General features: G+C 32.1%; 1 protein-coding gene across 1 annotated transcript in view; it reads left to right on the top strand.

Annotated features, from left to right (window-relative positions):
* The window catches only part of LOC129231388 (uncharacterized), a 64,068-nt gene that overhangs the window by 14,984 nt on the left and 32,001 nt on the right, over window positions 1-17,083 (top strand). The window contains exons 3-4 of the mRNA XM_054865687.1: window positions 3,379-4,714; window positions 13,150-13,245. Of these exons, the coding sequence (XP_054721662.1) occupies window positions 3,379-4,714; window positions 13,150-13,245 (1,432 nt within the window). The remainder of the gene's footprint in view (window positions 1-3,378; window positions 4,715-13,149; window positions 13,246-17,083) is intronic.

Below are 17,083 nucleotides of genomic sequence, written 5' to 3'. Positions count from 1 at the left end.
GTACAAAGTACGCAACTTGGATGAGCAATTTCTAGAACATAAATTTCACAATCGTGAAAAAAAAAATTTACATTTTATGAGAAAGAAAGCTAGCCAAGGTATGCATTTGTTTTAGCACTTCTTTAATGGCCGCTAAAGAAATTAGGTTGAATGTAGCCAGTTTCGGTAATTACAAATACTTTTTCAGTAGAGATATATTGAATCTTCTGCAGAAGCATTAGCTATTTATGTAAACATGTAAGAATAAGAAAATTTTAATTTCTGAAGGCTTGAATTCAAATGATGCTTTTGGCTATCAATTGCGCGTGTGTATGTAGGCCTGTGTGTGTGCATGTAGGCGTGCATTTGTGTATGTGTGTGTGTAGGATATGGATGTTACTGCCAGGCAGCTCGCTGGAGGAGCAATATATAGGAGCCAGTTGATGGTGGTGGTGCTGCAGGGGGAGATGGAAATAAAAATCAAAGGACGCCTAAATCGGTAAAGTGAGAACAATAAACAATTGATGATTGCTCAAAAAATAATGAAGTGCAAAAAACTACTTTCATTTGTGCATAAATGATGGTTAAAAGGAAGATATTTTCTTCTGCTTCATTTTTCATTGAATAGTATTTAGTATATGTATATTTTTCCATTGCATATGATAATCTTTTTCCTAAAAACAACATTGTTTTGATTCAAAATTAATTTGATGAAGCAGTAAACGAAGTACAGGTTGGCAACAGATCAGGGAAAAGTCAGGGAACTTTATTAATCAGGGAAAAGTAGGGGAAATATCGGGGAATTTCAAAAAAATAACAAAAAAATCAGAGAAAATTGATTTTATGATGAAAATTTTTTTTTTGCTTTACAAAATTAAGTACTCTAGTACCCTACGAATTTTCCGCCTATTATCTGTTCAAAGGAAGAAAAAAAAAGTGAAATTAATGAGGTTCGATTATACACTGCCGCATTTGTGCATCTATTTTCCTCAACATCCAAGTATTGAATCTTCCTTATTAACCACAGGATGAACTTCTTAAGATTGCTTTTGGGTCTGTTAGGTTGTTTATTTTACCTAGCTTAAATTTCCTTTTACGCTTTCAATGCTACATAAAATAAACAACCATACAGGCAAAGAGGAAGCCTTCATTAATGCCTTAGCTCCTTTGCCTTTATTCCATTGTCTTGAAGTAATTAGCATACTGTAATCACAATTTCAGGAAGAAATCTTTGGTTTTTGAATTAATACTGATAAAAGCTTTAAAATTATTACTTCTTCTCATTTTTAATTTAATTGCTAAAATTGAACTTTCAATCAAATAAAACTTTGTTTTTTGCCGTTATACTATTTGTTGTTGCTGCCGATTATAAAGGTTTTCTTTTCTTCAGACTTAAATGATTCTTTTATTTTATAACCAAGTTGTATTCTTTTATATATTTTGAAATTAACTAATTGCTTTTTGTTTCTTACATTTCAAAGTTGTTTGTTACAACTTTGAAATGTAACTACAAAAGCAATCTAAGCTTTTTTTCATTACATATGGAAATCATTTCAAATAGAGTACTTAAGTAAGGTTGTTACTTAAAGTTACTACTACTTTGTTAAGTTGTAGTAACTTTACTACTACTACTTGTTAAGTTGTGTACTTAAGTAAATATATTTATTTTTTTTTACTGTTAAAATGCTGTATTCATTTATTAAAACCTGTGTTCTTGATTAGAGAAAAGCTCAATATGAATGGATGTCAAATAGTTTTATCTGTTTTGCATAAATATGTCAATTAGTTATATAAGAACAACTACATTACTTCTATTCTTTCACTATTACTTGTTATTCTTGCAACAATTATTATACTGTTTGAAAATTTAGTTCAAAATAATTTCAATTACTTTTTAGTTCTATCATAAATACACATATGTTTTAAGAGTGATTTTAATAGTTTCTTAAAATTCTTATGCTAAGTGGTTTCTGGAAGTAAAGTTTTTTTTTTTTTTTTAATTTGCTATAATCTTTCCATGTAGAAAAATTTAATATACTGTTTTGTGGGGGGGGGGGGGGGGGGGTTTGCAAAAAAATTGACGAGATTTTTTTTTTAAACCATTTTATTAAAAAAGTAGCATCTTTTAAAATATATCTTTAGTTCAACAACTTTACACAACTTAAAACGTTTAAAATACTGCATTTTATACACACATACAATGGATTTTAAGTAGAGCAAAGAAAGGAAACCATTATCATTGGTAACGTAAATCAGGGAAATTTGGTGAACTTAATCAGGGAAAAGTCGGGGAACTTTTTTTCACAGTTCCTGTCGCCACCCTGAAGTAGAAACTAACACATGCAAAGCGTTTGTTTAAAAGTTGTGTATTGAGGAAAAGTGATTATATATTTTTATTGTTTCTCGTTTTAAGTTCATCATTGCATTGTATTAGGGTCAGTCAACAAATAACGAGGCAGAGGCTATAAAATATTCTTTTTTTGACATTCTTCAAAAATACTGACAGATATTGTTTAAACACTTAGCCCTCTCGGAAATTAGTTGCATAATTCCGTGCTCATAAAAGTCTTTTGGCTGCTGCTGGAAGCAATTACGCATGCACTCCTTTACTTCATCGTCCAAATGAAATTGTTGTCCCTGAAGAAGCCTTCTTGAGTTCCCCAAAGATCTGGGATCATATGGAGATAGATCCGGACTCTAAGGAGGGTGGTTCAAGACTTACCACTTAAACTCTGCAAAAGTTCCTTTTTTTGCATTGGCCGTGTGTGGTTCTGGTAAACTTTCACGTGATGTCATCCTGTTGCGCGATAACGCTAGACTACACACAGCCAATGCAAAAAAGGGACTTTTGTGGAAATTTAAGTGGAAAGTCTTGAACCACGCCCCTTATAGTCCAGATGAATTTCCAAATGATACCACAGCTTTTGGAAACTCAAGAATGCACTTTGGGGGCAACAATTTCATTCGGACAATGAAGTAAAAGAGTGCGTGCATGATTGGTACCAGCAACAGCCAATGGACTTTTATGAGCACAAAATTATGCGACTAATTTCCCAGTGGGATAAGGGTTTAAACAGTTTCGGTCTGTATTTTTGAAGAATGTCGAATGAAGTCTGTTTTATAGCCTCTGCCTTGTTATTTATTGACTGACCCTCATATATAAAGAATCTTACTCTGCATTTACCATAATATTGGTTTTCCAAAAAAAGAAAAAAAATCATTTACCTGTGTTATATGATTGTGAGTCCCTATCTTTTTATGCACCAGACAAATGTTTTTACATTCTCTGTGAGGTGGAGAAATGTTGTTGCCTTTTTTAGTATTATAAGAGGATAATTTCCAATCTCTTTCTTCGAATAATTTTTTGATGTAAAAATGATATTGAAATTTTGTTTCTAGGTCTTCTGAAGACTCAAACCAAAGGAAAATAAATATTTTTGGTCAAAAATCTGTCTTTTCGTTGCCATATCATTGCCAAAATTCAGCAGCTAATTCTGTGCCAAGCTCTGTATTTCATGAATTTCAAGATTATAAAGATAATATATCAACTCAAAAGTTGTACAGAAAAGTGACTCATACTAGTTTAACAAGTAATTATGAAAACATTTCTTCTTTAAATTTGTTAAATAGCCATACAAGTAGTTTAAAAAATAAGTTACAATGCTCTGTGCCACAGAGTACCCAATCCAACCTTTTAGAAAACCATTCTTCTGAAAATAACTCTTTAAAAAAATATAGAAGTATAAATAGTAAAGAAATTGTGGTGAAGCAAAAGAATTTTCTTGATTTAGTGCCTACTTCCTCTAATCATGATACAAATTTGAACTTAGTTTGTGAAAAAGTGCCATTACCTCAAATGTTTTTCAGTAATAGTTCTGAACTAAAATTGCACTTGCAGCCTATACATTCTAAAAAATCACACACACCTTCACAATTGGTTCAAAATCATCATGAAGATATGGGTAAAAAATATCAAACTGTGGAGAGTAGCTCAAACAAATATGCTACAGCTAATAAAGTAGCTAGAATTAGTTTTTGTATGTATCCAAATTGTAGCAGCAAAAATATTAATTGTACAATACATTCACCCCCAGAAAAAGATAATAAACAGTATGGAGGAAAACTGGGCATTGAAAGCCATTGTAAAATATCTGTGCCAAAAATTTCTTCCACTATAGAGCAAATCTCTTGTCATATTTATGCAAATGATAATGCTCATCTTTTACCTAGTATTGGCCTTAAAGAGAACCCTTGTGTCATGGAGCCTAACAACCAAGTTGAAAATGTTGATTATGACAAATGTAACATGACTGGTGATATTAACATTCCTAATTATTGTGATAATTTAAATACGATGAAGTGTTGTCTTTCACAAAATAATGAACACTTACAGAATAAGTGTAAGAATGTGTATGCTTCCACAGTGGCAGAAGGTGAAGTAACACAGTGCTCTAATCAAATTAACACAAATTTTGTTCAAGCTGGAAGAAAAGACTACAATTCTGAATCTCAGTTTGAGTATTTAAATTTTATTAACAGAGAAACAATTCCTAATGTTACAATTGGACAAACAATGTTAGTTGATCAAGCCAAGGAAATTCAAGTCATGGGATCAGAATCAAAATCTTTTGGCAAAGATGCAATGAAACTATCTCTTTTTAATGAAAATGCAAATAATGTACAGTTCAAAAATTCTATTAAAAAGAAGTGCTTTCTGGATGAAACAAAATCATTGGTGAGTGTAAAATAAATTTTGCTTGTTTTGGATTTTAAGTACTTCATGTGATTTTTTAAAACTTGCAGATAAGCATATTTTATTAATTTAACTGAATGATGGCCTAATGTCCACCCTACATTTTTTTTTTGGTAATTTGTATTTTGCATGATTTGGCAGTCACTTCATTAATAATGCATGCATAACAGTTTTATTTATGAAGCATTTCTTTTACTGGTTTTTGTAATTCTTTAATCTGATTTCCTTGTGTTGCCATGGGATCATTCCATGTCTGTTCAAATCATATCCTAACACAGACCGTCTCAGATTTCAATGAAGCTTTGTACTCTTCTACTTTTTATAGTCCTAAGTAACCTCTTAAAATATTTCTTCTTTATTAAAAATTGTTTTTATTTTTTAACCCTTCAAAATTTTGTGATTTTTACCATAGTTGTCATTTACAGTTTTGTCAGAATGAACTGTAGCTCTTTGCAAAATTAATTATTTCTCAGTGACTAATGATTAAAAAAAAGAAAAGAAAAAGAAACGTTTTATGTTATATATTAGGATTAGAAATATTTCAGAAAAAAATATGCTATTAAGCTAAATTTGTATTCAGTAATTTAAAAAAATTAACAGTCTCAAAATTTTAAAATTTTTTCAACAAAATAATTATAAAAATTTGAAATTTTTGGCATGAAGGTCTAATGTAAAATTTATATAAATTCAAAATTTTTACCTACAACAATTTACGTATACTAAAAATTTGTGTTTAATTTATGACTACATAAAAATTTGACAAAAATATATTTTTCATGCCAATACTAATTTGCTCTCTAATTCTCATTCAAAAAGTTTATAGATCCATTGATATGAAAGATGCATAAATACTGATGTATTTCTTATTTTGCTATGAGGGGGAGGGGAGAGATAATAATTTATTCAAACAATATTTTTACTAAAAATTCAGGCCTTTATTTTTTAAAGGGTATTAAATGCCATTTCAAGAAAGTAAAAGGATGAATTTATCATTGTACAGCAGTACAACTATTCAGGGAAAGCAGTCAAAGAATAGCAATTTTCACAAACATAAGTTAAAATGTAATCAGGGGGGGGGGGGGTCCTGAAAGTGTAAAACACAGCGTTATTATGACTGTGTTGAAACTTTACTTTTAAGTTGTTTTGACTAAATTGCACTAATTCGTATGCAGATATTGTTGTATGCAATTTTTAAATTTCATGATACAGCCGAATCTGAATTACTCGAATATTCCTTTATCTAAAAGTTTTCATCGGGTCCCAAACTCTTGAGACTGTTGTGGAAACTTCCCATGACTCGAAAGTTTTAGCCAGTCCCTTGGGACTTCGAGTTATTGAGAGTTTGCTGTATTTTATTTTCTGAATGCCTATATTTTGAACATTTTTCAATTATTTTAAATAAAAAAAGATTGAATATTAAATTTTTATGTTTGAGTTCAATATTCAACACACTTTACTTTCAAATTTTTGTTATAATTGCTGAAAACTCTTTTTAAAGACATGGAAGAGCTTTTCGCTATAATGCACTCATTTTTTAGAGAATAAAGGGGGGTGGGCAGAATCGCTAAGAGACAAATAACTTTTTGTTGGATAAGTTAGAGCATATATTCATGGTCATTTTTTCTTTTATCGTGTTTTTAAAAACTAATACTAACATTGAAAATTTAAAATTTTGACAATGCCTTTTTGTGACCAAAAAAAAGTCAAAAAAATCATTTCTTGACAAAAAAAAAAAAAAAAATTATGATCTTTGTATGAACTAAGTGTTAAAATCTAATTTTTGTGTTTGATTTGACATGGAACAACCCCACATTTTTAACTATTTCGAATTACAAAATGAGCTTAAATATTATTTTTTTTTAAATATTTATGTTCAATATTCTACACACAGCATATTTAAATTTTTGTCATAATTGCTGACAAATCTGTTTTTAAGAATATCAAAGAACTTGTCTTGTTGATGATATTTTAGGTTTTTTCCCCCGAATAGGGAAGGCAGAGGCGGCGCAAGACAGGGGGCAATTGCCCCCTGTCGGAGACCTCTTGACCCCCTCCCCCCCCCCCCCCATCGGGGAAAATTCCTAGCTCGATCGGGGAATTTCAAAACATTTCAATGCAAAAAATTGATTTGTTAAAAATTTTCTCTTTTAATCACACGTTCTCTCAATGTTGCTAAAATCAGTTACTTGCTACTTCTGAAAAAGGAAGGTTTCTGCAACAATTTCCCCGGCAATTGTCTACTAATAACATCCTCTCGTCGGAAGCCCTGGGGTATTGTTGCGTCGTGAGGAAATGGAAAGACAGAGGGACTGGACTGGTTTTTGTAAGAGATGCGATACCAAAAAAGATAAAAGAGGGTGTAAAAAAACTCATAGGCGACAGGCTATTGGGAATTTTCAAAAGAGAATGAGAGATGCGTAATCCATCAAGGGCCACCTCCACTCAGTGATTCCTTCGCTCCGACGAGTGCGGGGTGGCTCTTAGGAGTCCGTATTTGCAAGTAAGCAAAGAAACCTTGGACCTTTGATGAGCCAGATTGACTTGACTTGATTCTCTTAACGTCTAGTGGCACATGAGGCCGCTAGCATGGCATTCTATCCCAATCGGTTTAATGCTGCCTCCCTGGTACTCCCTCAGCTTGGCCAATCAAAGGCATTTCTTTCTTATATGGCCATCTGACGGCAGGTTAATTTTGGACGCCTGCGCTTTTCTTGCCATCAGGGGTCCACGTGAGAGCACTTGTAGGGTCTATTACCTGCATTCTGAGAACATGTCCTATCCATGACCATCTGTGCTTTTTTATCAGTGTGGTTATCGGCTTGCAATTTGTATGTTTGTACAGGTCTGAATTCGATATTTTATTTGACCAGTATATGTTTAATAATTTCCTCAGGCTTTTAGTTTGAAAGGCATTGATGAGCTAGATGGCATCAATTATACCAAAAGAGTTTTGTCAGAAGAGAGTTGTAGAAGTGCAATCTTTGATCATTCGGTCATTTCCAGCTTGACTCATCAGCATACAACAAATGATTTTGGTTAGCGCTGTTCGAAAATTTGATGTGATGAGTTTACTGGGCATAAGTTTGAAGAAAGTGTAGCTTGTTATGTTTTTCGTCGAAGGGATCAGAAGGCTTTCTCATTGAAAAAATTTTCCGGTCGGAGATCTAAAATAAAAATTGTTTCCTGCATCAAAATGGTAAGAAGTAAAAAGGTGACTTTTTCATTGAAAGAAGTGATTTTAATTTGTTCTTAAATTTGTTTATAATGCTTTTGTGAAATGATGTGCATAAAAAATACCCGTGATAACCTTTAACCGATAGTTGAATTTAGGGGTGTACTGATAAGTAATGGCCGATTACCGATTAAACAGGTTTTCGTAACTGGTCAATTGATGATGATTTTAATACAAATTCCTTATTACCTTTTTTCCCCCTTTTTTTCAGAAAATTTCAAAATTTTGTCCAACTTCTGGGACAAAATTTTCCTATTTTTAATAAAGTTACATAGGTTAATATGAAAATTAAAATATTTAGTTAATAGTTGCCAGTATTCAGCAGACGCTTTTAACATAGTAGCTACTTTTTTGTTATTAGTAACTACTTCATCCATGACTTTTATTCTTTATGAAAACAAGTTATAAGGTAAGCAACCAAGCTAAAGGTTGGGTGTACAGAAAAATTTTAACACATGAAGCATGTTGCAACATTGAATTGCAAAATGTGCATATTTACTCAAAACAGTAAAATTAAATTAACAAAATAAACTTTACTTCAACCATCAATTTTTGACTCAAAACTAAAAATATGTACATGAAATTTAAAACAATCAAATGATAAGTAAAATGATGAAACATACAATTACAGTCCGATCCCGCTACAACGCGATCCAACTTACGCGAAATGGCTATAATGCGAGTTTTTTATGAGTAATGAATTTTTTAGTGCGGACACAAATTACTCGCCTGCAACATGAAATTTTTCGGAAATGAGCGGCGGAGAGTTAGAATAGGCTTTGTTGACACTAAATATTGGTTTTGTGAATGGACTTTCATCACTTTAGCATCACTGAAAGCGGAAGTTCACCCACTGTATTAGTCTAAACAACGCTTTGCTTTAGTTTATACAAATAACCGCTTCGATTCTTAACTTTTTTTTTTCATTTTGCATATGAACGTTGATAAAATACATTCTGATCGCGCTGCATAAACCTTCTTCATTTTTAAAATTATAAATATATTTACTGTATCTATACTGTTAAGTGCTATAGTAATGCTGTAGTGTACATACTTTAAGTACCCCATACTGCTTTATTTTAAGTTTCTCTCCCCCATTAATCATTGATTTTGTGCTAAATTACAGAATTTTACGTCAAATAATAACGATTTTTCTAAAATACAGAAAAAGTCAGTTCTTTGTAAAAGATACTGTAATATATATTTAATAAATGGTTTGAAACAATATGAGGGGTGTTTACAAACGTCTGAAACAATTGGGTATGCTTATAAAAAATTACTAAACATACCTTGTTCCACAACACGAAATTCCGACTTACGCGAGGTGTCTTGGAACGCATCCCTCGTGTAAGTCGGGACTAGACTGTAAATTTAAAACTTTTTTTAAAACTTAAATACCCCTGAAGACTATAGAGTGTTCAGGGGACCTCCAAATTATTGTGGGCCTACAGTCTCCCTTTGATTTAGTCGGGGCCCTGCATATTTGTGTTAAACAAATACACACACGCAAAATGATGGACCAAATGCATGTACATATGTTTCCAAATGAAAAGAAAAAAAATCTAAACTTCATTACGAAAATTTCAGAAAAAAGGAGAAAATTACTGAAGCCACCGAAATACATTTCAAATAAAAGAATAGTTGAAATAGAGAGAGGGAATTAGCATATACAATGGTAGTTCTAAATGTTAGAAGGTAAAAAAACGGTAAGAGAACAAAATTTTATTGTGGAATTCATGTGGCACGATGTGGCAATTATATAAAAGTGACCAACACTGCACCTCAATCCAAATAGTGAAAAAAAAAAAAAAATGCTCAGGCCTCAGAATTTCAATTTCAAACAAGTTGAGTAGTTAACTTGGAAATTGATTATTTCCAATAAGAAACATTCAAATGTTTAGTTCACAAAGCATCCAATTTTTTTTAGAAAGATAAAAATTAAGTCTGGCTTTCCTACCACATTTCTAATGAAAAATAAATAAAAATTTAAAAAGCTTCCTGTTACTAGATAAAAAGTTGTAGAGAAAAAGTGAATCTCTGAACTACATCCCTAACCTCTAAGGTTGACAAAGACGACCTAAAACCACGTTAAGACTTCAATTTTGAAACATTTCTGGGGAGAGCTCCCAATTCCCGTCTTTAACAACATCGATGATGGTTTAGAATTGCCTTTTTGGAACTTTCAGAAAATTGCGAGGGAAGCTTTAAGAATTCAGCTTTGAAAAAATTTCTGGGTGTCACCTGAGATGGTCTAAAATTCCATTTCTTAGACTCGACTTTCAAAATGATTTCAGTCCCTGTCGCATTTTTTATACTTAAATTTCAAAAGCGTCCTTCCCTTAAACATCATTTAAGATCAACTAAACTCCAGTTTTAGGTCTTAAAGTTTGAAAAATTACCTAGAGAGACTCCCCAAACCTTTGAAAATTGACCAAAATTATGTTCTTTGAACTTAATTTCGAAAAATTACTCGAAGAGTGTCCTTGAAACCCATTCCTATTCTTAAGGTTACCAAAGATGACCAACAATCCCATGTTAACAACTTCAACTTTGAAATATTTCCAGGGAAGTGCCCTCGAAACTTCCCAAGCCTAACACCACCACAACAATTTTGAAAAATTAAAAGTAATAGCCCCTAGATCCTTCTACTAGGTTTGAACCGCAGTTTTTCTTTTTCCGAAAAAAAAAAATGCTGTTCTCCTGATTTGTGTGCTTATGTTCTGGTGATGCCCCCCCCCTCCCCCAGTCTTCTTAACCAGAAGTTGAATCTGTAATAATGCATTCGTTTGAAAGAAAAAAAAAGAGCAGTTGTCAATTTCATCTCCCCCCTCCCTCCCCTCCCCTCCTCTTCAGTTTCATGACCTCTCAAAGTCACTGCCTTTATTGCAAAAGCCCACTTTTGCATTTTTAATTTCATTTATAATTTCATATTTTCGTTTTGTGCATCTCTACTATTGTTTAAAACTTAAATAGGTACATTTTTATCATTTAATCTAGTTTCAATAAATATCTTTTACTTTTATAGGAATATAGGCTACAAATGCAAAATCTTTATTCATTTTGTTAGCAATAAGAAAGATAATTTTAAATGTATCATAAACACTGAAAACTGGGGGAGGGGAAGTTATAATTTAAAAAAATATATCTATGCCCCCCCTGTTGGGCAAGCTTGTCCCCCCGTCGGGCATTTCCTAGAGCCACCACTGGGGGGGGGGGGGAGGGCAGAATACCTTAAAGTCTCCTAATGTTTTTTCATTGGATAAGTTAGTGTATATATTCATAATCATTTTTTTAAAAAAAATCAGGTTTTATTAAGGCTGACCCTCTTGTTAAAATTCAGAATTTTGACAGTGCTTTTTTTTGACAAAACAAATTCATATATATATATATATATATATATATATATATATATATATATATATATATATATATATATATATATATATACATATATATATATATATATATACATATATATATATATATATATATATATATATATATATATATATATATATATAAACTAAAAAACTATTGAAATATTTTTTTATGATCATGCTCAAAGTCAAATGCTGAAAAAGGACAGAAAATGTAAAATAGCAAAATTTCAAAAGGCTGTAAAATCAAAACCCATTGATATTGAAACCAAAAAAAAAGAAAAAAAAAATCTAGAGGGTTGCTTGTAACCATAAAGGGAAGAAGTATATAAAGTTAGACCAAAATCCCAAGACGGTGAGTGTTAAAATCCCATTTTTGTGGTTGATTTGACTTGGAATGACCCCATGGCTAAGACCCTATGTCAGTTTCATCTGATGCACCACTGCAGTTTGTCTAACCATAACGGGCCTGACTTTCCAGATAAGAAAATTCAGAGTTTTTTTTTCTTCAGTAACTGGTGTAGGAGCAAATATTTTCACAGGAAGCAGCTTTTTTTTTCTTTTTTCCTTTCAGTACTTAGGTAAATTCACAATAGTGCAGCACTGTGTTACTTTGTTTTACATTGCACTCTGGGATGATGTCTAATAGTATGACCACAGTAATAGTATTATAGATTGTTCTGATTACATATGTCATTTTGATAAATTTTCAAATATTTTTCATTATACGAAAAGCTAATCAGTATAATTCTTGAACTGTTATTTTAATACTGGATTGGCTTGTTTCTCTTATCTCAGACACCAATGATAAAGTTCAATACATATTTCTAGACTTGAATTTGATGCTTAAGATTTTGTTTGAACCAGGTCACAGTAAGCAGCTTTTCTTGCTTTGTTCTGCACTCATGCAGGGAAAGACCTCACAAGTAGAATTTTTCTTTTTTTCATCATAACTCATATAAAAGAATTTGGAAGATTGATGTTGAAAACGTCTGGTTTCAAGAACTTTCTTGAGTGTAGAAAGACCATCTTCTAATTCATTTGGTAGAGGTTTCACAATTCATGCATTTGTTGCTGTTATCAGCCATTATTATTCTGTTTTGTGGAAGTTTTTTACATGAACAACGCACATTTTTAATTGAGAAACTATTACTGTGTCATGTTCGTTTATTTCAAATGTCATGTAGAGCACTGAATTTCCATCAAGGGTTTGTGATGTAAATCAAGAATACAATGTTGAGGAAACAAGGGGGGTTTCATATCTTACTAATGCTACTGAAACAGTTTTGCTGTTGATGATGCAAAAATGTGTTCTTCATCATAAAGCCAGGAACTAAAATTTATGCTTATTTCTCAATCACTTCATTCTACAGTCCGGTGCATTATTTATCTAATGGTTGTAGTTTTTCAACATATTCTAATTGACTCAATGTTTTTAACAGGGCTTTACAAATAATAACTCAAGTAAAACGTAACTTGGTGAGCATTCTAAATACAATAAAACCTGTAAAATTCACTACTCCTTGTTTGTTAACCACCTGTCTAAATTGACTGCTCTTGTCATGTACAAAATTAGTCCTATATCATCAACCTCTAGAAGTTGCGAACTCTAGTTGCCAGTGTTGTACTTCAAGTGGTTAACTAACACAGGTTTTACTGTATTAATTAAAAATATTAATAATAGCAAACACAGTATGAAATAATTGTCTTTGGTTTTTTCCTTTGAAATAAGTTTTTATAAACGTTCAGTTTTATTGATGAAATGTTTTAAAACAATAACTGATTTTTACTTTTCAAAAATACTTCAGTTTTCAGCCACCAACAATAACACCTGTTTGAAATTTTCGGAGAACAGAACAGTTATGAAATTATACACATGTGCAGATGAAAAAGATATTGAAGAGGTGAGAGAACTGCTTTTTATAAATTTTCCAATGCATAAATTATTTAGAAAAGCATTTCTACTAGCCTTGTTACATACTGCAAGATGACCCAACCTCATGCCACTTACTGAGGTTTTCAAACTCCTCTTTTTTATTTATCGGGATAGTAGGTTAGCAAAGTCACCGAGCATAACAGAATCTCTCACATTTAAAATGATATGCAAAAAAATTCAGGCAGTATAGAGGGGGAAAGAAATTTTTTTTAAGAGACAAAATTGCCTGTGGACACTATTCACGGTTTGGCAACGATCCCTTCAACTGTCGGTCTGCAGGTATTTTGACCAACTACAGTGTTAGTAGTGCTAAAAAATCTCCTTTTATTTAAGGATTACTGAACTTCATCCACACTGTGAAAATGCTTAGGGCTTATACAGACTTATGACTGCATGAAAAATGCCGAGATAAGGGAAAAGTAAAAAGAGAATTGGAGTTTTCACCATGTTTCTAATGAGGAACCAAAGAGGCTTAAAACCATGAAAATAGGATTATAAAGGGAATATTTCGTATTAAATAAATCGTTCATTGTTCTTTTACAACGTTTCTTAGTGAAAAACTTCCAAAACTCTCTTTTTTAAATAGAAGAGTTTATGAGTCACATAAAAGCAAGTGTTATTACACTCTGTAGCAGGGGCGGATACAGAAAAATCTTTCGGAGGGGGCACGGGAAATTGAATCCCCCCCCCCCCCCGCCTTCGATGTTTCATAACAAAGTTTTGACGACTTTATTTTTAAATGTGCCTGTTTTTTTATTTATTATTATTTTTTTTTAAGGATTCCTTAAGGTCAATGAATATACTTCTAAGTACATGAATATTATACACTAATATACTTTGAATGTGGACAGAATACATCTTTAACATTTCAAGCCATTTAAATACTAAACCCAATATAATGTCACCAAGATGCTAGACAATGAGCGACTTTACCTAGGAACATTGTCATAATGATTATAACACGACGGCAAGGTTATTAAATAAACCCATACCTCTCTTGAGTTTTTTAAAATTAATTTAATCATAACTTCATAACATATATAAGTTTCACTGAAGAATTTAGAAACTATTTCTGTGTGAATTTCAAAACAATTGCTGATTTGTTCTTAGTCATGATACAGTTGAGATAACATATTGATACTACATGTCGTTTCTATTAGAAATCATGGTTTTTCTAAGAAACTACCACATGATTTCTTTCATTTTGCATCTTTTATTAGCTGAAAAAGAAATCTATTACTTCGCAAATTGGTTCCTAGATCAAAATGACTCTTTTAGGTGCGCCTACACATTAAAAAAAAAAAAAAAGTTAATTATTGATTCCGTCAAAGAAGAATTAATGGACAAATCGCGATATTGCGGTCTCTTGAATTTGAAGCCAATGAGTTAAATCTATTCTGCAACTCTGGGCCTCTGACTCCAAAAATACTTTTTTAGCAAACAAAAATGCTTTTATTCAAAATATGCTGTGTGCGTGTGTTTTGTGTTCTTTTTAATTAGCTACGTAAAAAAAGTGCAAAGGAAAGGTCAGTTAAAAAGTAATAAATAAAATAGTGAAATTAATTAATCCTTTTGGGGGGGGGGGCACGTGCCCCCTGTGCACCCCCTAAAGTCCGCTACTGCTCTGTAGTACTGATTTTTGTTTGCTACACCTCCCACAATGCACTGCAGTGATGCTTTATACCCGCAGTGACGTTAGGTGAATAGGGTCCATTGGGTGCTCAATTTTGTGTCACCCAAACTTTTCCTTGCTTAAACTCGTGTTAAACTCGCTCTGGCACGATGTTTTAGCACCTCATTGTTTCCATGCTATTCACATAAGAAAAAAAAACCATGGTATTTTTTGTTTTGGTCATTGCTGTGCACAAGTTTTTGTTTTGTAAAGTAAATTAAGGTTGAAACTTCATGTTTAAGGTTATAAACATGACCAATTTTCATTTTTATTTATATTAAAATCAATTTTAAGTGGCAATGCTCTTCTATTCCAAATCATTACTTAATTTGCAACAGCAATTTGAAACTCCTCCTTAAAATGAGTTTCGGAAGCAGCAATTTTTTACTTGGTGAGGCTGACATGTGAATTTTAAATTAAGTTTGCTGATTTTTGCATGCCAATGATGTGATCATTTTAAAGGGAAAAAAATTGACTCTTAAAAATGTTTTGTATGCAAGGTTTTTTATAATGTTTACTGAATTATTGAAAATTTTTGCCAATTTTTTGGCAAAACAAAACTATTGTTCTTGTGACTCGAAAATTTTTTTTTTATGATTATTATGTTAACTCTTAATAAATACGTTAGTGTAAAAATTTGCATCCTTAATTTTTTTTTTCTGTAATTTTATTCAAATAATTTATATTTAAAGAGTATGATCTTAAAGCTCGTTCATGCAGTAAAATAAATGCAATTTATTTTTTTCTAAACTAAAATTTTTTAAATAAAATAATAAGCATGAATTTACCAGTACATTTTGATGACAAAATATGAATTAACTAAGCTAAATCTTTGTGTCCTCTTAAGTTTGCAGCAAAATAAAAGTTTTTTTGTGTAATGAATTTATGAATTTAACTTTTTTTTGTTGCACAAAACTTGTCCCCCCACCTTCCTTTTTCCCTTCTTTCCCATTTCTTTTGAAATCTTTTTCTACAGCTGAAACTCACGAGGTCATCTTATTACTTGCCCAATGGTCAAATGGTTATTTACTAATATTTAGTAATATGTTCATACAAAATAATACATAATTGTGAACTATAATATTAGATATACCCCACCCTGCTTCGGGCGGCGAAGGTCTTGTGACTAGTAATGATATCTGAAAAGGAAAAAAAAGGAGGAGGTATCAAAAAAAACCTGCTGTAAACAGCTAAGAAAAAAGGTTCTGAGGAAAGAAATTTCCAAGAGAGGTGCAACAGCAAACAATTAAATATTTGTATTGAGAAATAAATTTTCTATGATAAAACAGAATTCAAAGTTTATGAAATGCTTTACTTAATTAGATTCCTACTCAAACGTTATCATTATTTTTTGCAATACAAAATGAAACTCAATTATGTTTATTCTCACCGAGCATAATAATACATTTTCAATAAATATTGTAATTTTTTTATTTATTCAATTGCTACTAACTGAATACGAAAAATTGGTAATTGTAATCCTTCCAATAACAGATAAAACTTCCAGTCATATGACTAACCATTATTCGGAGGTACTACTGAAAATGATAAGACCCTTTTTCTTTTGTTTAAGAAATAATATTTATTCAAAACAAACCATTTAATTTGTTTATTTCTATTTTTCTATGGGTAATGTCTCTAAAAAATTTTTTTGAAACTAGAGAACTTTTTTGAAACTCGGCTGTTTATCCCGTCAGTGGGTCGATAAAATGAGTACCAAGCGTGCTTTGGAGCCAAACACTGGGGGTTCTGCGTTAAGGGCAGTTTGCTTATCAGCCGCCGTCCCGTCCATCCAGTTTTTTTAACGTGACGACTGTTGACAAAACAGAGAAACATTCACATATGGTCGCCGCACATCAGTCACATGGCTGAAATCACCCACCACAGAGAAGAGCAGGCTGCTTGGCGAAAACCAATGAAACGCTGTCCTTTTGACGGCCGTCAGATATCAAGGTTCTTCTGATCGAAACCAGTCCCGTCCAAGATGGCTTGCTGTCATGGCAACCAGGAAAAAAAAACCTGTTTCGGGTGAAAAAAAAACGGGATGGATGGGACGGACGGTCGATAAGTGAACAACACTTTAGACTGACCACCTAACCGGAACATCTGCCTTGCACCCCAGAGCTCCTGGTCA

Source organism: Uloborus diversus, chromosome 10 (genome assembly GCF_026930045.1).
Source record: "Uloborus diversus isolate 005 chromosome 10, Udiv.v.3.1, whole genome shotgun sequence".
Taxonomy (NCBI): domain Eukaryota; kingdom Metazoa; phylum Arthropoda; class Arachnida; order Araneae; family Uloboridae; genus Uloborus; species Uloborus diversus.
Note: the sequence above shows the minus strand (reverse complement) of the source record. Positions and strands in the feature narration are given on the sequence as shown.